The sequence below is a fragment of the Desmodus rotundus genome, chromosome 11 (assembly GCF_022682495.2).
Source record: "Desmodus rotundus isolate HL8 chromosome 11, HLdesRot8A.1, whole genome shotgun sequence".
In the NCBI taxonomy this organism is placed as follows: domain Eukaryota; kingdom Metazoa; phylum Chordata; class Mammalia; order Chiroptera; family Phyllostomidae; genus Desmodus; species Desmodus rotundus.
Window position 1 is genome coordinate 90434572 of NC_071397.1, and position 22232 is coordinate 90456803.

The 22232-nt window shown below is 47.0% G+C and overlaps 1 protein-coding gene across 4 annotated transcripts in view; it reads left to right on the forward strand.

Moving 5' to 3' along the window:
- Positions 1-22232, forward strand: part of SASH1 (SAM and SH3 domain containing 1) — a 290842-nt gene that overhangs the window by 195548 nt on the left and 73062 nt on the right. For 3 of the 4 annotated variants that reach the window (XM_045188885.2, XM_053913928.2, XM_024551948.4), the window contains exons 3-4: positions 8024-8074; positions 8204-8253. The exons of the other annotated variant lie outside the window; for it this stretch is intronic. In XM_045188885.2, coding sequence (XP_045044820.2) covers positions 8024-8074; positions 8204-8253 — 101 coding nt within the window. The remainder of the gene's footprint in view (positions 1-8023; positions 8075-8203; positions 8254-22232) is intronic. 4 annotated transcript variants of the gene reach the window in all.

Genomic DNA, 22232 nt, shown 5'->3' on the forward strand with positions numbered 1-22232 from the left:
AGCACTCAGCTTGACACTCTTAAGGTCAAGTTATCCCTGAATTTAACCAATTCATCAGACTTTACCGACTCCCCTTTGTTTTACCACAGCCAGGCTTCATGATGGGAGAGCTCACCCTGCTGTCTCCTTGGACTGAGTTCTGCCCCTGCCCTGGGTGCCCCCAGGACTCCTTCCAAGAGGTGGGGGAGTGTGCACTTCAGGGGTGTCCCCTCAGGAGCTCTCTCGGTTTTTACTAGTCTTGCTGAGCTTTAAAGTACCTGCGAAGCAAACCGAGTTCTGCAGGCACATTGCTCATTCTGCCCTTCCGTGTGACCCAGGGCACTGTCTTCCGGAAGCTGGAGGTGCAAGTCTCATGCGCGGGCTTGGTCCTTTAACGTGCAAATAACTTTAAATGTAAAAGTACGGATGACATCAGTCTTGTAGCTAATCATGTTTCCTCCCTTTATATTGTCAAATAAATCTCCCAAGAAGATTTATTTGACAATAGTGATTGGATGGGCAAGACCTACTTCATCGTATGTTTTAAGAATCAGAAGGAACCTAAAGACAATCAAGCAGTCCGTTTCTCTTTCCTCGCCATTGGAAACACCAAGCAGCAAAACCGAGGTCAGAATCTCACTATAGTGGGGGCAGGACTGGGAGCCTGTGCTCCTTGCTGGCAGTCTGTGCTTCCCACTTCCCCCTGCAGTGGTGGGCCAGGCACCTGTGAGGTCAAGGACCACAGGGAAGCTGGTGTATGTGAATGGAATGGGTGGATGGACGTAGGAAACCTTATGAAGGAAGAAGCAATGGCCCCTGGTAGCAGATCTGATGGGGAGTGAGGAAACTTCCAAGAAAACGGTGAGGCTTAAATCCTGGTAAAATGAACATCTGCCCCACTGATCATCAGGAATGGAGAAATCAGACATGAGGGGAACATACTAGGCCAACTTGGAAATACCACAACCTTAGAGTCTTCTTGTAAAGTGGTAGATGCCACATGAGCTTTTAAATCTACCACCAGCAGCAATTTCCCCTGTGATTTAGAGCTCCGTTCCCTCCATGAAGCGCATGCATCAGTAGCAGCACGGGGTGTTTTACATGCAGGCTGACTTGCTAAGCATGTGGTCCTCTGACTTTTCCCACCTTCTCCTTCCTGTGCTGGGTTGGGGGGTCGGAGGAGGGGCGCTTGGCATGAAGCTGGGCAGGTGGGCACCTGCCCTTCCTTTCTGCTTTTGGAACAGAAGGGGGGTTTCTGCCTCCTGCTTTTCCAGCTGTGAAGTTCATTTGGCTTGGAGCACTGGCAGCTGGAAGGATGGAGAGGTGTGGATTTCCACAAGGTGGGAGCAGAGCTGGAGTGAGAAAGACGGCACGATGTTTGTTTTCCAGGACCTCACTCTGCCCCAGTGGGGCTTTTTACTCTGGTCTGTTGCCCAATGGGTTGTATCACTCTGGAGTGACAATGTAGTCATTTGGGGCCAGAGCCTTAGTTTTGTATCTGACCATGTCCTGTCAGTGCGGCTGTAGATGTGTGTGCACGTGTTCGTAGGCGTGGGTTTGGGTTTTGGCAAACCGCTGATTTCATTTGGAAACATTTGTTCTTTTTTGCTTCTATGTTAGACATAATAAACATCTAGGGAATTACTGTTTCCAGAGGTTGTCCAAGTTGACAAAAAATGAATGTGAGGTTCCCCCCACCAGTAATTATTTGTTATCTGATTCCTTAAAAAAAAAAAAAAAGCAAAAAAAATTCAGTAGTATGGTTTAGTCTCCTTCAGTCAAAATAGGAATGTGAAGTGATTTCTGAAATCATGGTTCTTCACTATTAATCATAAATACATGCATAGTATTTTTATATTTATTAAAAATTATTATACAGCATGCAACCCAATTTGAGAAATCATTTCAATGTTTCTTAAGTTTTTAGTTTGTTGGGAACAACTAAAATGATTATCAAGTTTAATTTGGAAGACTTTTGTTATATTTCTTAATAAAAAAGTTATAAGCACGCCCTGGCTGGTATGGCTTAGTGGATTGAGCACTGGCCTGTGAACCAAAGGGTCACTGGTTCAATTCCCAGTCAGGGCACTGGGTTGTGGGCCAGGTCCCCAGTGAGGGGTGCACAAGAGGCAACTACACATTGATGTTTCTCTCTCTCTCCTCCCTCCCTTCTCTCTCTAAAAATAAATAAAATCTTAAAAAATATATTTTAAAAAGTTATAAACACTTGAAAATATGTTAAAAATAGAGAAACAAAGTGACCTTTGCAGGACTCTGCATGGGTGTGTAAGAATTCTTGAGGCATTTTCTCACTCATTTGTAAACATACATATGCAGATCATTTAAAACGACATATAGGACTTGGAGATTGTATTTTAAGCTGATCTTTTCCATCGTTGGGAAAAAATAATGAAGGGAATGCACGACTACACGCTTGTCGAAAGTACAAAGAGAATAGTAGCATAAGTAACTTCACACCTGGTGTGTGCCCTCCGACTTTTCCCCTTGCGTGTACACACACATATGCTCACACACAGTGGCCTGTGTTTATTTTTTGGTTTGGTTTTCCCTGTTTGCCTCATTAAGGTAGGGATGATCCTTTAGTGTTTATAGTTTACAAACATATATTTGTCATTCTTGACTAAGGTGTCCACATGTGGCTGAATGATGACAAGTTTAATCCGTAGAGCAAATCCACTTTCATTTTATGCATCCACTTTCATTTTAAATATACTTTTAAAAATGTAAAGAAAGTCATAATACCCTAACTTAGAATTATAGGTTCAGGTTCAGCCTCCAGTGTTGAGTGGCTTTCTGGATGTTGAACATGAACCAAATTTTAGAGTTACTTCTCACTGAATACTGCTTAGCATACCCTGCAAAGTGCAAAGTCAATGAGTATATCATACTCAAAAAAGTATTAGGAGGATGTATTTCTTTTTTGGGTAATGGTAACTACTTTTCTAATTACCTCCTTGGCTGTGTTCAATTTTGAGTGCATTTCTTTATGCTCTTTTGCAATATTTAGATGGCACATCTACATTTATTTAACATGATTTTTTTTCTGCAATGACCAAAGAAAGTTCTCGAGTGCCAGGAAGAAAGGGTCAAATTTTTGACGATTGGGGCATTTGCTCAAGATGAACCACAGTTGGGATTGAAGCAACCCTGTTTGCTAAAGCTTATTACCATAAAAAGAACCATTTGTGATATTTCATTATAATGGGTCTGGGATTTTCTTCAAAGTAAAATGCGGTGGGGCTGAAGCATAGGCGAAGGTACAGATAAAACAAAATTGACCGTCAGTAGACAGTTATTGATGCTGGGTAACAGCACTTTGGAAGTTCATTGTCCATCCGGTTTTCTTTACTTTGGTATATTTGAAATTTTCTTTAATAATAACTTTGAAATGAGAGAGAGAGTAATTTTAGCTAAAACGTTGTGATATTTCAACCTTGAAGTGGTAGGTTAAGGTTGAAATATGTTGCCAAGATGTGCTTGCTTGTGTAATCTGTAACAGTCACAAAAGAATCCTTATGGACATTGCCACGTGCAAATGATCTCATCTCCTTACTCATTTCGGGAACGAAGGTGAGGTCCTGTCAGCTTGGCATTGCAAATAGCAGGCTGATTTCTGATGCTGGCCATAAGGATGCCTCCCACCACCATGTTCTTCATACCATCTCTCCCTCCCCCTGAGAGATGGGGGCTGTGTGCCCTCTTGCATCTAGGAGTCTTGGTGACTCCACAAGTGACACCATCTGAGGCTACATTTAAAAAGGCAGCACAGCCCTGACTCGTGTGGCTCTGTTGGTTGGGCATCATCCCGCAAAGCAAAAGGTCACTGTTCAATTCCCGCTCAGGACACATGCCTGGGTGGCAGGTTCGGTCCCAGTCCAGACATGTGCAAGAGGCAGCTGATTGGTGTTTCTCTCTCCCAGAGATGTTTCTGTTGCTCTTGAAACGCAACATTCTGCAGCTACATGGAGCACCCCCCCTGCCCTTATGGTGTGCCACCTGATCAACCCTGCTGAGGCCCCAGCTGTTCGCCAGCAGGGCCTCCAGGCATGTGAGCGAGCAGACTTCCCCGTGATTATGACCTCAGCCATCAAGCCATGCCCACCCAGCTGAGGCCCCAGGCACGGAGGAGCAGAGACAAGCCTTTCCTGCTGTCCCCTTTCTGAAGTCTTACCACCGAATCTGTGAGCAGAATAAAGTACTTGTTGTTTTTGCAACTAAGTTTGGGTTGATTTGTTACACAGTGGTAGTAACTGCTGCATATGTTATTGAGGGAGAAAACAGAATATGTTGATAAGAGAGAGAAGAATCTTATTTCTCAGTGATCTCTTTCCATCTCTTTTCATAACATGCTCTAAGGACACATATATTCTTAGTGACTGTGGCTTAGTAGTAGTCACAGTTTTTACGGTTTTCATCAACATGGTGACTTCCAAATCAGAGGCTGTATTAAGAACCATCAGTATGTCCCCGAATAAAGTAGTTCGGGGCTAAGCCATCAAGTTCATCATCCCTTTATTCTTCTTACTTCACCTTTCCCCTTCATCAGGACTTCCTTCCGCTGGAACCCGGGACCCATGGCTTCCTGCCCCCTCCCCCAAACTGGTAGCAGTTGAAATGGAAGCAGAGAAGGGGGCAGCCTGACTGATAGACTGGACATGGAAGGGGGGTGTCAAGGAGCCTTTCTCTGTCCTTCTGACTGGAATTCCCGCTTCTCTGTTGTGCAGGCAACACCTTTACCTGGCCCACGTGGCTGGTGCTCCCTCTGTCTGATTTCATCATGGTTTTCTGCTCCACCTTGCTCCATGAAAAACAAATCCAATATTTTTTTTTCTGTGATAAACAATAAAAAGTTGTCCTGCACTTCTGTATGTTTGTGTGATGGTTCTCGTAAGACGTGTTTCATTCTCTGCGCACAGGTGTTTTTCCCAGCGGACATCAGAGCACCTGCTGGCTTTAACTCCGTCACGGTCCATTTCTCAGCCTCCGTCGTGGGCCCACAGAGATTCGCTGTATTTTTACTGTATATTTTTATGCCTTAAGTATTTCATTCTATTCCTACATGACAACAATTAGTAATTAATCTGCGCATTTGTCATGGATTTCATGTGACATCCCTCCGTGTCATAATAATGGAATTTCCCAATAGTCCATTCTGTTTTCTCTCCAAACATCGCATAGGTCCTTACTTAGTGGACAGTTTTACAAGCTGCCTCTTATTTGTGTGGTATTTTTCACTTGAGGATGTGTTTAGTTTAAGAAAGGCTTCTTAACAATGATGGTAGTCTGAATTTAAGTGATGAAATTGATATTTGCTTTGTAAAACATTTTGTGGGACGCTCTGGGGGAAAAAAAAAACCAACACTGGAAACATCCAGGTACCAATGCTCCTGTTTAACATTTCCGGTTCCTGAGAAAACAGATGTTCTGCATGGAAACATTCACTGGGCCTATTATTTTAAAGGGACGAGTTTTAATACATTAAACATCAAAGTGCACCCCTCCCCCCCCAATTTCCTAAAAAGTAGCTACAACACACTGAAGTGTCTACTATAAGTAACAAACTAACGTGTGAAGTTGAATTGTTTGGAATGTTACTTTCTGATCATCAAACATTGAATGGGGTTGTTAACAAGCCCCTGCTTCTTGTGTAGGAACAGGTACATTTTGTGTAGCAGACCAAAGTGTTAGGTTTATGATATGGAGCGACAAAGGATGCGCTTAGTAAATACAATTTATTGTAAAAAAATGCCGATAAAAGTATGCAATACTAGCAGAAAATGTCGTATCGTGGCCTATTACCTAGTGAGGTAGAGACTTAGAGTTTGAAGAAGGGGAGAGTTGAATCAGGCTCTTTTTTTGTGTGTGATTGTTTTGGAAGGATGTCTACTGGAGTTGGGAGTTGAAGGGGCAATTTTAGGGAAAATTTCAGGGGAACTAATAAGAGTTCTGTCATCATCACTCTGAGGCTTTCATACTGACTCCTGAACAGGACGATTCAGGATGAAAAAATTGCAAAATAAACCCTTGTTTACCAGCTGCAGTTTCAGTTGGTGAGTTTCTTCACTCAGTGCTAAGTGGTGAGCTGTCGAGGCGTCGTGATTGGACCGGGCACCAGGAAGCTCAGAAATGCGTGTCCCTTTTGTTATTAATGGGACTTGGAATGCAACCCAAACAGTTCCATACATTGTCTCGTAAACACGGTGTATCAAGTTTGAGACAGAAATATAAATTTGTCTGTAACGAACAAAGGTGGCAATAAAAACCAGGATGCTAATGAGAGAGAAAATCTATGGATGGATTCATGCCACTCTCTTTTTCATAACAAATAAGGCCCTTGGACTAGGGGTCGGTGGGTTGCCAGTCCATTAAAACACTTTTCTATTTCAGTCTTGCTGTCCAAAATCGTCCCGTTCTCAGGTTGACTCAGCCCAGTACATTCACTTTGTAGTCTGTGTTGGTGCTGGGTTCCTGTTAACTAGGTACTGTCATGAATTTACTCTGAGTTATGCTCATTGGACTATTTTATTGCTAAGTTTTGAAAACATTGATCTAGATTTGTAATCGTGCTAATGATGAAATGGGCTGCTCTAGTAAATTGAACAATGAGATGGCAAGTGAGAATTCATATCCGAGACGGCCTGCTCCTATTTCCTGTGGTGTACGGTAGCTGAGACTCACAAAGCGGTCTTTCTACAGCGCATGTGCAGTCCTGAAGCGCGTATAGCGGTCATTAATGCGGTAGGATTGTTGGAAAACTCAGAGTTGATCTGATGTTTCAAACTTGTATATTGTCAGCCATAGTACTAAACCCGCCCGTCGTCCTGCTTGTTGATCAGGCAGGGACCACCGCTGGACGGTGGAGCACACTCTGGGGAGGACCCACCTCCACAGCAGCACCCATGTAGAGTTAGATTTTATCTCCACTGAGGAAAAGTACCAGTGTGGTGCTCTGTTCACTAGTGTAACTCGTATTTTCCCACGGGGCATCTGTCACTCGTGGTTATCCTGCTTTGCTGCCAAAGATTATTCTGTATATTGTTTGCATCACAGGTAACCTTACATCAAAAGGTTTATGTCTCTCTTTTTTTTTCTTTTAAAGAGGATACACTTTTATTTTTTTTTTTAACTGTAGAATGAGAGTGCTATCCCACACGACTTTATCCCTAACATTGTTTGATTCCTCTGCTGCTGCTTCTGACTGAGTGATTTTCAGTGTAGTACTGATAATGTCTTGTGTTTATTTCATCGGTTAACTGGACACTGAGAGTTGTTTTTTGGTTTGTTTTTAAATTTTCATCTAGGCTAATTCGTTTGTACTGTAGGAGCCTGATGATTTTTAGGGCTGTGAGATAATACCAAGTTAACTTTTCCCTTTCCTAAAGACACTGACGACTAGCCCTACATTTCTAAATGCCTTGAAACTGTTTAGAACTTTAAAATCAAGTTGGTATAGCTCAGTGGATTGAGCACAGGCTGCAAGTCAAAACATCACCAGTTCAATTCCCAGTCAGGGCACATGCCTGGGTTGTGGGCCAGGTCCCCAGTTTGGGGGCACATAAGAGGCAACCACACATTGATATTTCTCGCTTTATCCTTCCCTTCCCCTCTCTCTAAAAATGAATAAAATCTTTTTAAAAAAATCAGATGGGACTCTGTTGCTGGAAAAGACACTGGCCCCCAGTGAGTCACTGTAAATTCTGGGTCCCAGTGAGGGGCTGGTCACACCTAGAGAATTCTTTCACCAGTCACTGTCAGTATCACTCAGCTAGACCATGCTTGTAAAATTGTCAGCGGCGTCAAGTGGCCACGTTTGGAAAACAGTTCCATTTGATTTCAGAGGCTAGAGCTCTCATTTGAAAAATACTTGAGTTTTTCCAGAAAATCTGTTTGTCCCCGCCATCTCCTCCCCCTGTACCCTAGTGTTTCCCGAATTCCCCCATCTCCTGTTACATATCTGTTTGCCTTTCTGGTGTGTGTGCCACGTCTGGAAGCCTCAGTAAAAGCGGCATCTGTTCTGTTTTAGGAGAAACCCGACGCCAGCCCCACGTCACTTCAGCTGCGGTCCCAGATCGAAGTAAGCACAACGACTTTAATCATCTATTTTTGCTTCTGCCCCGTCTTTCTTTTTGACGTGATATTCTGTACAAATTGGCGGAGCCGGCTGCGTGCTGCCTGTACTGACGCTGTGAACTCTCTCTCCTAGGAGTCGCTTGGTTTCTGTAGCGCCGCGTCAACACCAGAAGTGGAGAGAAAGTAAGTTTGCCTGCCCAGGGTCAGAAATGCGGTGGAGGTGCCTTTTAGGTCCATGTGGATGGGCCATCCTGTTGTGTGTGTTCTGTGGAGCTTGAGGTCAGTTCCCTTACATGTTGTGTGTGTGTGTGTGTGTGTGTGTGTGTGTGTGTGTGTGTCCATATACCGGGGTGGGCAAAGCAGGTTTTGAAGGATCCACCTTCATTGGTCGTCAGCTAAAGTACCAGCCATCATTACCTGAAAAATAAATCCTAAGTCAGGACATGAAATAATAACGTGAAGAGACAGAATATAAGGGAATAGTAAAATAATAAATACTAAGCAAGAATAAACTGTTGTTGTATACTCTCAACGGTAAGCCTACTTTGGCCCGCCCCTGCGTGTAGGTGGATCGTAAGAGTGTGTTTTTCATTGTAATTCGGTGGGTGAAGCCTAATAGTTCTGAGAAGAGGTGTTGGCTTCACACTGCTTGTTGGGAGTGAACTCTAAATAAAAGCCTGGAAAAAGGTATTTAGTGGGGAAAGGGAAAGGACGTTTAAGTCAACCAAAATGGGTTTCTTCTTTTACATTGTTAGTTTTGGATATACGGTGAGAGTCGTAAAGAAGCAAGGTACAAAGTGAAAATACTTCCCAGAATAACTGGTTGAAACACCCTCCTCTGCATTTGAATTTGGTGGGTGACCTTAACACAGGAATAAATGCTTTTGACAGAGATGGCAAATGCTCACTAACCTTAAAGGTCATATTTTTGCTTCCTTGTCCTAACTTGGACCCTGTAATTTTTACTGTCTTGGAAGATAATTCTATGTTCTATGTTGTGTTTCCAGTATTTCTTTTAGGGCAACTTTATAAAACAAATATTTTTTTCCTTTAACCTTTTTCTTTTCTCCTTTATTCCATTATGATTAGGCTAGAATGTTCTATTTATGATCTTCCGAGGTAAAGAATTTTTAAGAAAGCCCCCATGTTTGGACAGACACTTCCTTTGGCGCAGGGCCACTTACGCTGTTTCATGCCAAGAGAGACATAGAAGAGGTTTAGGAGTGAAGTATTTCTGGAATGAAAAACACACATGGGGAGAGTGTGTGTGTGCTTTGCAGCACAGCTCTGCCTAATCCGTCCACGTGTGTGAGCTGCGCGCTGGGAGCAGCTCCGAGGAGGGAAGGCTGCTTGGCCAAAGCTCCTGTTCTCCATTGAAGAGGCTGGGCAGATTTGGTTCAGGACCGAGGAACGCTGGGGGTGATGAGCAAAAGGAAACCAAAGCCATTGCCCACTCAAGGTCAGAGGGTCAATGTGCAATCAACACGAATTTCTTTTGTTTGGGTTGCATATATTCTCTCAGCAACTTAGTAATGTGGAGGCTGAAGTAGCCAAGAGATTAGACTTGACATTGATTTTGGAACTAGAGGCACTGTGGTGATGTCGAACTGAGAGTGGGCAGAAGTACTGAGGGAAGGGGCCGTAGGTTCACCTGACCTAGTGTGCCACCTATATGGCGTGCTTCCAGCCGAGAACTCAGGTGTTCTCTCCATCTCTGGATCCTTCAGGAAATAAGAGTTGTTTGTTTTTCCTCTTGAGGGGAAGTGACTCACCACATTTGCACTAATCTTAGGCTAGGCATTTCTTCTTCCCCTTAATTATGGGTAGTCATTCTTTCCATGTTCATAGCCTTCACTTAGTGAAATGTGGCATGACTCCTGTGGCCAAGAGAGAGAATGACAGCCTCCTCTGAGGTTAAAAAAGAAAATGGAAATCATATATACACACAACCCCGGCCTCTTCATCTGTAATACTGCCATTTTGCTTTTGTTCTTTTAAATAGTTAACTTCAACTTAGGTGTTTAAGTAATTGAAGGTTTTAATACATTTTGTCCTTCATTTTCTTATTAATAGATTTGAAAATTATGGCTTTTTTTTCTGCTTTAAGGAACTTTTGAAAAAATGTTAAATTACAGAAAACTTGCATTTGTGCAGTGGACGTCCATGTAAGCTTTTCTGAGACTCACCAATTTGCATACTCCTGCTCTCTTTCTGTGTTATGTCAGCCACTAATTATTCTTGCTGAACTATTTGAGAATAAGTTGCGGGCATCACGGCACACACCCCTAAACACTTCAGCATATATATCTCTTAAGGGCAAGTATATTCTCTTACAGAACCACAGTGTAGTTAACAAGTAGAGGAATTGTAATACTGACTTTCCAAATATACAGTTTATATTCAAGTTTCTTTAATAGTCCCAGCAATGTTTCTTATAGCACTTTTCCTCCCAATCCCACACTTTTTGTCTATTTATTTTTTAAGATTTTATTTATCTTTATTTTTAGAAGGGAAGAGAGGGAGAAAGAAAGGAAGAGGCACATCGATGTGAGAAACATGGACTGGTTGCTTCTTGTGCACACCCTGACCGGGGACTGAACCTGCAACCCAGGCAGGTGCCCTGCCTGGGAATCAAACCCCTGACCTTTTGCTCTACAGGAAGCTGCCCAACCAAATCCCGCCAGTCAGGGCCCGATCCAACACTTAAAAATATCATTCATGGCTTTTACATGTCATGCCTCTTGTCACCTTTAATCTGAAAGGACTTCTTGGCTTTTCTTTCCTCTTCATGATATTGATATTTTTTAAGAGTGTAAGCTAGGTGGTGTGTGAAATACTCCTCAATAGTGACATTAATTTCAATCACTTGATTAAAGTGATGTCTGTTGGGTTTCTGAGAAGTTACATTTCCTTTTTGCAATGAAAAAATATAATGTGAGAGATCATCTGAGACTATGTCTATATCCCGTTCCTCATCAAACTTTTACCTGACGGTTTTAGATTCCTTTAATGATTCTTGCCTGAATCAATTTTTACTGTGACTTGCAGAATGGTGATACTTACTCTTAAATTGATAATTATTTTGGATTAAATCTTCCAAAAAGGTTTTTTCTTAAAAGGTTGAGGTGTCGCTCTGGACACTGTAGGTCAGCTCATAACTGCAGTAGGTGGAGTAGTGTTTATGTTGAATTATTTGTGTTTTTCTCCTTGAGAATGCACATACTTTGAAAGGCAAAGCCCTGCTGTTCTTCAGGTCAAAATGCTTGCTGGTAGCTTTTCAAGCCCTGGAGGGATGACCTGCCAACCAAAATAGCCTTCTGAGGCAACATTGTTTTAGGGGCAGACAATTTTTTCTGTTTTTTACTTGAAAGGCCAGTGAGCTCAGTGAACACAGGTGGACAAATCCTACAGCAGCCAGCCCTCAGAGGCAGAGTCAATTGCAATAGACAACGTGGGGGTCACCCTTGGCTCTGTGACCCCTGCCTTGCAGACCCACAGTCTGCCCGTCCCACCCCAGTTGTCTCAGGGGCCTGGGCACATCTTGCTTCTTTCCTTCTCCCCAGTGAAAACCTGCTTAAGGAAGGAATCAGGCATTAATTATGCTGAAAATGTCTGATTTCTAAAAACAAAACAAAACATTATCTTTCCTTAGGGGTATTTAGCATTCCTCAGGTTTAAAGTCTTAAATGACAGGAATATGGGTCTGACCCGAAGAGACGAAAGAGGTGGGCCTTTGGTGGGGGAGAAGGACAGCGAGAGAAGTCCAGCGAACTTGACCTCACTCACCTGGATACCTGCCTGGTGGGGCTGCTAGGGCTCTGTTTGGCCTGGAGTTGTGGGTGACCTGCATGATAGATAGGTAGATAGATAGATAGATAAATAGATAATAGATATAAAACAGATCCACCCCAACTGGTTCGACAAAGGCCCCCTTCATCCTTATTTTCTTACAATCTGGTGCCTCCACATGCTTTCACTGAAAATATAGAAAGACCATGGGAGCTTTCACTTGAACAACTTCTATTTATATCTGTGTATATCGGTGGTTGATGAGGTTACCTACGTTACTATACCAACCTTGGGTTTGTGTCAACTGGCTGAAGGGTGAACGTTCGTTGAATTTCTTGTTACTCACCAGTTAGTCTCAAGACTATCTGGAAAGCAATGCTTTTTTGTTTGGAAATATCTTTGTAACTGTATCTATTAGGAATGAGTTTAGCTACAAACAACATAAAGCGTGACAAATAGCAGCATAAACAAATCCAAGGTTCGTTAGGTACATCCTTGGTTGGCACAGGGTAGCCACGCAAGCCTTTGGGGGTCCAGACCATTGTCTTTTGGGTGTGTGTGTGTGTGTGTGTGTGTGTGTGTGTGAGTGTGTGAGTGTGACACCTCCTGTTTTAAAGCAGCTGCTCCTTCTTCAAGGTGGGAAGGAGAGAGAAACAGGGTGAAGGGGAAAAGGTCAGAGGGCAGAAGGCCACAGGTACATTTGAAAAAAGCTCTCCAAGAGCCTCTGCGTGGTGCGGTACTGTGTCCCACCCACTCCCTCCTGCAGCACCTGCTCGGTGAGCCCTGGCTTTGTGTCCAGGACCCTGTGCTGGGGTCTGGGATCTTGTGATGAAGCATGGACGTGAGCCGTGTGTAGGGAGATACAATACAAACAATTTATATGTTTTAAATGACGCTTTGGAGAAAAATGAAGCGAAGAAAGGGGACCCAGAATTGGGGGCAGTTGGCCACCGTAGCGAGAAGGGAGTCTGGAGAAGTGAGTTTTTAGCTGAGCACATGGCTGCCCAGAACAAAGTGGGCTTCTTAAGGAAGGAGGGAGAACAGACAATGTGTAGGAAAGTAGTGGTATTTCCCATGATAATTTACTCTCTTATTTGGATGTGTATATGTATAAAAACAGGGGAGTCGGAAAATTAGCTAGCTGTCTAACAAAGAAGCTCTGTGTCAGGATTATTTAATTCATTACTTCTGGGGCGGCCACTGTGGGGGAGCTCGTGGCTTTTTCTAGATGTTTCTAGATGCAAGTAGACTTTATGGGGTTGGTTCTTAAGGACTGAAAGCTGGAAAAGAAAAAGCAGGAAATAGGAGATGATGTTTATTGATGTTTATGATGGGCCAGGAAGTAAGTGCTAAGAGAAAGTCAGTCCTAAACACTTGCCCCTGGCCTGTGTAAGCCTCACAGGGTTGCTGTGAGGTTTGGTAGGACATCATTCCCATTCACACAAGCAGAAACTGAGGCACAGAGAGGCTAATAAGTTGCCCAAGGCCACACAGCTAAAAAGTGGCAGAGCCCAGATTTGATCCCAGTTGGCAACCCTTGCTCCTAACCACTAAGGTATAATCTCAAGGACTTATAATTGTGTTGCTTATGCAAATAGAGAGGTTAGAGGCAAACTGAGCATTAGATAAACAGCAGCACTTAAAACATGCCCTCCAGTGGTTCCCTGGGAAGTAGGAGCAAGTTTTCCCCTCGTCATATATAAGCTGGGGCTAAGTTATTTATTTATAGAGGCAAGAGGGTCCAAAATAAATCTCCAAGCTTTGCCGTAGCCAATATTTATGAGCTCTTTTCTACTAAGTCTTTCACCAGAGTTGAACATTCGCTGATTTAAGTTTCACTTTTTTTCATTACCTATGACTACACTTGAACTATTTTATGGTGAAGAAGTCCAAAAATATATATAGCGTGATGGAAGAGGCAAGATAAATAAGAGGAGGGAAGGCCAGCGGAGCAGGGTTCTGGAGTAAGATGAGAAGGACGGAGCCCGGTTGATAAATGTCCTAAAGGCAGGCGTGCATTCCACTTGGACATCGCTTCGCTCTCGGGTTTGTTTCCTCTGGCAAGCTGATTACTCTTTCGATGGTGTCGACTTTCTTTTCTCCCCCTGAAAACCCTCGGTCTTCACCTTCCCTCTGAGACCCCAGGGAAGAGGCCGCTGCACTTGTTCCCGCCTTCCAGTTCCTCTCGCTCCTCTTGCTCATCTGCAGCTTTCTAGACCACTCTCAGCCTACCTGTGCTCCTGCCTCATCCTTGGCCTGCTCTCCAGGTGGCGTGAAGTCCTGCAGTGTCTCAGGCAGGCCATGTTCTCCCACGGCACGCTGTGCCTCTGAAATTGATGCTCCTTCTGGAGGGGTGTCTGTCCCCCACACTCACTGCCCTCCCACCCTCCTAACCTGGGTAAGCTCCATTCCACCTTCAAAAATTCATCTCTAGTCTCGGCTTCTCCCAGAGCCTCCCATATCTGCAGAGTTGAGGTGAAGCGTCCTGATGTCGGGCTTTGCTGCCACTTTTGCAGTGGCCCATACACACTACACAAGGGTGTGTGTGTGTGTGTGTGTGGTCCCCTCCCACTCGAAACGCTAGGTCTTTCACATAAAAGATTTTCACTAATGCATACATGAGGCATGGATGAGCGTGCACAAACACTCGTCGTTCCTCCTTCACCCCAAGGAAATCTTGCTTTTCTCCCAACCCGTAATTCTGTCTTGGCTCCCCCAGTTACCGGTTAATGACAAAACAATAACTATCCCAGAGACACCTCCCCCCCCCCCCCCCCCCCTTGCAGACCCTGGTTGCATCGGGCACCACTGACTTCCCTTTTGGCCACACTTCTCCCTTCGTTCTTGGTGTCTGTGATATTGTGGCTTCCTCCTTTTACTTTGCCCACTTTTTAGAGTTCCCTCTTGTCTGCCCGCCCCTTACTGTGGTGTTCCCCTGGGGCTTTTTATCCAGCCTGCCAGCTCTCCCAAGATGCCCATACCCATGGCTTCGAACTGTTGTATTGAGGTGCCTCCCTCAAACCTCCAATCTCTGCCGTGTCCCATTTCCCAGCCTGGTGACCTGTCTGAGGCAGCCCTTTGCCAGACACCTAGTCCTTCCTTTGCTGTCACCCCAAGCTGTGCATTGGTACAGCAGAATTCATCACCCCCTCTTTATCTTCTTTGCATAAAATCCCCCCATTTCCCTCACCCCTGAACAACCACTAATCAACTTTCTGTCTCTAGATTTGCCAATTCTGGACATTTTGTGGGAATGGAGTCATACGTGTTTTAAGTGACTAGCTTATTTCACTTAGCATGATGTTTCCAAGGGTTAGCCATCATTCATTCCTTTTTGGTATATATATGCCACATTTTGTTTATTGATTGGTATAGATTTAAGGATGTTTTGGCTTTTTGGCTGTTATGAATAGTGCTGCCTGCCACAAATGTCCGTATCCAAGTTTTTGTGTGGTCATCTGTTTTCTACTTTAAAAAAAAAAACAACTTAGCCCTGGCTGGTGTGGCTCAGTGGTTTGAGTGCCGGCCTGTGAATCAAAGGGTCGCCGGTTTGATTCCCAGTCTAGGGCACATGCCTGGGTTGCAGGCCAAGCCCCCAGGAGAGGGTGCATGAGAGGCAACCACAAGTTGATGTTTCTCTCCCTCTCTTTCTCTCTCTCTTCCCCTCTAAAAAATAAAATAAATAAAATCTTTTTTAAAAAATTAACTTAGTTGAGATATAGTGCACGGGCCAATACAAGTCATGCATTTAAAGTGTAGAACCCAAAGGTGTTCACAGGTGTGTGTCACCATCGCTACGGTCAATGTAGAACATTTCCATCACCTCACACAGAATCCCCGTTACCCATTGGCGATCACTCCTCTGTCTTCTGAGCTGCCACTGACCTGCTCTCTGTCTGTATAGATTCACCCCTTCTGCACAGGTCCTGGAAGGTGCACTCACACACCCTGCTCAGGTGCATTTTTGAAAGAAAATCTGTTTATTACAGCTCCATTAGGAATAGAACTTTGCATCTGATTTTTGGTAACTTTGTATCCAGCTTCCTTGAGATGTGTAAGAAAGTCTCCTTTTAGTAAGTTCTTTCCCCAGTGGGCCCTCACTCTTCCTGAGTGAGCTTGTTTCTGGAGCCTGGGCAGGGAGGGGCCCCGGCTTCGGTCTTTGTGGAAGCCGGGAGGGCAGGGCCTGCTGCCTCTGGTCCTGTGGGCTTCTCCTCCTGTGGGACGAGCGGGGCTCTCCAAGCCCGTTCTCCTTCACAGAAGCGAGCACTGGAGACCCGTGGGCACTGGATCCCTTGGATCCTTAGCCCTTCTCAGGCACCCACCGCATTTGGTGAGAACTGCTGATGAGGTCTGCGAGTTTGCTAGGAAATCCAGGTCAAGCCTTGTTCCTGCAGCTGAGACAAATGCGTCCTGTTTCCACATCCTGTTTGTGGCAGGGCTGTGGGTGGGGAGGGGAACACCAGGTTTTTCCGTGGGGAAGGTGCCACATGTGCACTGGTGTAAAGACGCCATGTGGAAGTGTGCCCTTTAGAACAGTTCACACGTTGGTCCAGCCTGGTTCCTGTGGATGTGTCCTCGCCGAGTGCCCGCCCTCCTGTCAGGGCTGCACCGGGAGACCCAGGGGCCATGGCTGCCTGGGCCTTCGAGCTCACCAGTGTGGGAAGTACAGGCCGAACTGCAAGCTTAGGTTTCGCCGAGTGAATGGGCTGCATGAGAGCCAGGCATCAGTGTGTAATATATATTATCTATTCTTTTGACTTGCTCAGTTTACCTACCGGGAGCCATCTGCCAAGGCTGTGGGCTCAAGGGCAAGGTCACTGTCCAGGGGACTGGTGCTTGCAGTACGCTTTCCATCTGTGATTGACCATCTGGGTCACAGCCCACCCCCGTTCACCTCCCCCCACCCTCAGCTCAGTTACACAGTGAAGAGTGTGTCAGGTGGACTCCAGGGTCCCTTCCAGCCGGGGCCATGTTTCATGTGTGACCCAGCCCAAAGCACGGCTTGGCACCAGCCAGCTCTGCGTAGACTGTCTGCACAGGCAGCTTGCTGTCACTGGGGTCGGCTTCGTGTGGACAGAACCTGAGCCTGAATTTTAAGCTCTGCTTGCTGTGGATTTGGCTTCTCTAAGCCTCGGGTTCCTAATTGACAAAACGAGCAGCCTGAAAGCTCTTTGTGAGTGTCATTGTGTAGAATGCCTAGCACGGTGCCTGGCATTTGATAGGTGCCTGCATTCCTCTTGTTCTGCCCCCCACCTCCTCTGTCCTGTGGGGCGCTGCCCAGCACAAGGGCAGAGTGGCTATCGTTTTTATCCTCAGTCTCATCAGGAGGGTCCATGCACAGAGCTTGTTGGTGGCTGTGGCCACTTAAAAAATATGCCATTCCCACCTGGGCTTTCCTTTCCATGCCCCGGAGAAGGGGAGGCGAGGGACAGCCACCATTTCCACAGATCCCTTGCAGACCAGCATGCTCTGAGGTATGCGTTTGTGCGGGCGGATGTGTGCCCATTCACGTGTGTGTTGCGTCTCTCAGCATATTTGAAGGGCTCAACATTCCAGAACGCAGGAGCTCAGGGCAGGGGCAGCTGTGCCAGAATCCTCCTCCTCAGCTGTCGCCTTTGACTTCGTCTGGGGAGTGAGCCTCCAGCTGACCCAGCCCCGGCTCCCAGCCACACGCGGGGCCGCATCCTTTCTGTGCGACTACGGGAGATGGGCGCGATGGCCAGGAAGCACTCAGTGTGGCGGGTGGCTGCTGGCTATTCTCTCTTCTGCAGGTGAGGCCATCAGAATGTGGGGCCCGGGAGGAGGGTGGGGTGGGACGGAGGCCGTCTGTACATAAATACACTCCTATTCCAGCAGGGATAAGGGAAGACCCGTACCTATAATTTCTGTGCATAAAGCCTTCTAACAAAACTGGGATGTAAATGGTAGTTAATAGTTAAGCCAAGATCACCATCACAGCCTTGGGCAAGGCAGAGGTGGACTTCTGACCCAGACCTGTTGGTCTGGTGGAGTCAGTCCTTCCGCTGTAGACTCCCTCACCAGGGCCGCAAAGGACCGTGTGCTGAGGGAGGACCGGTGATGGGCTCGGCCGCTCGTGAAGTTCCCTTGAGTAAACCTCCAGATTTCTGCTGCGCGGGGGAGTGTGGGTCCTGGAAAGGTGGATAGGAGAGGACAGGTAGCTGTCCTCTTGCAGCCCGAAGAAAACGTGGTCTGGATGTGGTTGTGTGACTCCAGTGCAGAGGAACAGCCGGAGGAGGGGCAGTCTGTCCCCCTGGGGGACAAGCGTGGAGCTGGGCACCACATAGATTCGGGGTCAGGCAGGCTTCTGTGGGAGAAGCCGATGTTCAGGCATGTCATTATAGCGTTTTGACCTTACACATTTGTGGGGGCTGGTTCTGCAGCCAGGTGAGGCTGATGATGTGGCATGAAGTCAGCAGGACTGGCACTTGGGGCAAAAAAGGTGCAGGGCAGTGGGGAAGGGGGACAAACTGCCATCTGCAGGAATGGGCCGAAACCCACACCATCTCACCACCTCTGCCTTTGACGGCGCAAGGGCCCTGGAGAAGCACCTGGCGCCCTTCCTTCCTCTGGAGCAGAACAGGCCACGGGTCCGGGACTTGGAGAACCCGAGAAGGGGACTTGGCAGGAATTTGAGCACTGCCGGCCTGGCTGCTGCCCCGTGTGCCCCATGACCTGGGGACATGCAATGACACATGTCAGCTGCATCCTGCACTGATCTTTAATCACAGAAAGAGAACGGCTACCAGTCTCCTTCCGCTTACCCCGCATCCCACAGGACTGCCCTGTGTGGCCCACACTGACCTGGAACTGTGCAGGGAGGGGATTCTGGGAGACGCCCTCCAGCTAAGCTAAACTGACAGACTACAAGTCCACTTTGGGTTCCCAAAGGAGTGAGCACGGGAGGGCTGACTGGGCAGTTTCTTAGGGGAAAAAACAGAGGGGACCGCAGTTCCAGGCAGCAGCAAGGTGTGCTAAGGTGTGTGAATACAGCACCTTGGGGGTGGATACATGGCTCAGTGTCAGCACAGCACACGGGCCAGCTGGGGGGAGCAGCTCAGGAGTTGCCTGGTGGTAGGTTTTGCAGGTTAGGGCCACTGTGTGTGTGTGTGGGGGGGGGGGGGGTTGGATGCCCCCCGGGAGACAGGGAGACCAGTGGTAAGGGGAGAGATCCCGAAGGTCCCAAACTTGGCAGACCCTGTTTTTTATTATGTGGCTGCTTTTAAAATTCTTTCATCCACCGGTTTATGCCGTCACCTAGTCCTTAAGGACTGTCTCCTGCATTCCAGGCCCTGGGAATGGATTCTGTTACTCAACACTAAACCCAGCCCCCAACCTCTTATCTAAAAGCTTTGTCCAAGTAAAACCTTACAAGTCAGGATAACACTTGAAGAATGTTAACTGCTTGTATTGTATCTTAGTGTATCCTGCATGCGTCTTTGAAATTCTCCCTTTTGAAACTGCTGTTTGTATCTTGGAGGTGTTGGACTAGTGAAGGATAGGGAGGGATGGACAAGGAGGATGTGTTTCCCGGTGTTTAGCGAGTTTAGCGAGTTAAATTGGTGGCTCCAAGCATATTCACACAACAGGGTTAGCTGGAGAGCTTGTTGCCCAGACAGACCCTGAGGCCCCGCCCGGGTGCAGTGCCTTGGCTTCTCCAAATGGGGAACCCGGGAGCCGTGAACAGTTCCCTAGGAGGTGCTCAGGCAGCCTGCTTGGTTTTGTGAATCGCTGCCAAAACCCGTTCCTCGTCTGTCAGATTGAAACCCTGTGGTTCTCCCGCACATCTCAATCACCAGTGGGACAGGGGCCGCCCCGCTGATGCTGGCAGAGGTCACGTGTCATCGTGGCGGCCTCGGCAGTGCTGCCTGGCGTGGAGTTGTCTCCAGCAGACGCTGGTGCGTCGCTTCAGATAAAACCACAGGATCAGAGGGTGAGGATGCTAAGCCATCAGAGGGCAGAGGGAGACCAGCCAGCAGGATTACAAAGTACATATAGGAAGCCGCTTAGTGGGTACAGGGGTAGTGGACGCAGAGGTGGGACACAGGAGATGGGCAGGAATCTCGAACCGAGATGGGCCCGGTGCCGGATGTTAACCAGACTTTCTGTGGTGACTTCCCAATATGTGCACATGCAAAGTCATTGCGTAGTGCACCCGGAACTAACGACGTTCTCTGTCCATGATGCCTCAGTACAAAATGATGTCTGGGCAGACAGGTCGGTGTGAGTTCCTGGTCTCACAGTATTTGTGACATGAAACATTTCCAGCTGCTGTTTCCGAAGGAATGAAAAGTGACAAAAATGAAGGGAAGGTTCAATTGGCTGTTTATGGCCGTGGTCACTGTGGAAAGGACCCAGCAGTCCTCTGTGTTGCCACCAGGGGACCCTGGAGGGTGGCTGCCACTGCGCCTCCAGCGTGTTGTCAGCAAGGCTAGCAAGGGTCCCCTACACCTGCCGCTCTTCCGCCTTTGGCTTCCAGATGCGGCTTCACAGACTCCCCCACTGCCCTCAGAGCAGCTGGCGGAAGACACACTGGCAGCCCTTGCCCCCAGGTCCCTCCCCTGCTCCCTCTGCAGCCAGACCGCTCAGCAGCCAGTGTGGCCAGTGTGGCTCGGGCCACTGTGAATGGCCTCCGCTGTGTGTTTCCGCTGAGAAAGTTCTCACCAGCTTCCTGTGCCATCGCCATGGAAACAGCACGAGGAGATAATTGAACGGAGCCTCTCTTCCTCCCATCGCCCTTCTCCCTGTCCCCACCCTGACTCTGAGGCTGAGGCTGGCACAGGCCAGCTCTTTGTGGCTGGCCTCTCCCCGCAGGTCCAGGCACATTGGAGAAGAATGGCAAAGGCCGTGTTTCCTTACTGCGTTAACCTCTGCTGAGATGAGTCGCCCTAATGCAGCCTGCCCGAGTCAGGGTGGCAGTCCATTTTCACAGCCGTTTTTGAGCTGGGACCTGCGGCACACACCCCGATAGCCAAATGGCTTCTCAGACAAACAGCAGACGCTGCCAGGCAGCCGGCCAGCCTCAAATCTCAGCCACGTTTCCTGGTGGAAAAGCTGTGCCTGGGCCACATATTGATTACACATATGCAGTAAATTTTAAAGGGGACGTAGAGGGAAGGAATAATTTCACTCCCTTTACAGAAAAATAGCAGCCATGAAAAAAAAAGTCAACAAAGCTGCTTACATGTTTTTTTCTCATGTTAGAAAAACTAGCTTTTGTGGTCAAAACAATGCTAAAACCCTGTTTTATTTTATTTTGCCTTTGACAGTTCAGAAATTCTTACGATATGAAGGCCTAAATAAAATGTGACGTTCACATCCAGGCCCTAAAAGGAAGGCATTTAGCTTTGACTGGTTACATCAAACCCAGACTGAGCAGGAGGTGGAGTTCAAGGCCTTTTCCTTTTTTTTTTCACACCTTAATTTGCATGCCTGGGGAGGAAACCTCCAAAGTCAGAGCTTCACCTGGGGCCACGAACTCCGGACTCCAGACTCCAGACTCCAGGGGCCAGGTCACAAGTTTCCGGACTCCAGACTCCAGGGGCCAGGTCACAAGTTCTGCGGTACTTTCAGTGCCTGTGTTTAGAGAAAGTGCACACTGTTTTGGCTTCGGCCTCACAGTGCTGGGCCTGGCACCGTGAATCCAGTGAGGGACGGACAGCGGGGTCCCTTACCTTCAGTATCATCTGACCGTATCATCAGTCACACACTGTAGTGGGAAGAACGTTGGTCTGGGTGTCAGAAGAGCTGAGCTGAAGCCCAGCTCTAACTTATAATAGGAAAAGTCCCGTGAACATTGCAGGCCTTGGTCTCTTCCTCTGTGAGATGGGCTCATTCTTTTCAGGGTGTCTGAGCCTGACCTACGATGAGGTGTCTGTGAATGTTCTTGGTAAACTCAGACCCAGTTGCTCGTCTTACCCCTTAACCACTAAGTCAGGATTCTGTTCACTTCTGTGCAGCCGATACCCAACTGCAGCGTTGAGGCAAATGGGGGCATTTTTTTTTTTCATGTAGCAAGGAGTCTGGACCTAGGTATTCCAGGGCTGCTAGAGCTGCTCAAGGAAGTATTTTCTTTCTTCCACCATCCATAGTATGTGACTCTGTTCCTTATGAGACAATGACCACTGCTTGGGCATTGTGCCCATGTTTGGGGCAGTTACCAAAGGGAAGAGCAAAAGGGCAAAAGACATGTGAAAACTGAGTCAGTCCTTTTCATTATGAAAATACCAGCTTCCCCAGAAACACCTCGCTGTGAAGTCCCACTATACCTTCCTGGGCAGAGGCTGGCACCTGGTCTCGGCCAGCTGCAAGGGAGTGTGGGGGAGGCGAATATTTTACAGGATATACTGCTACGC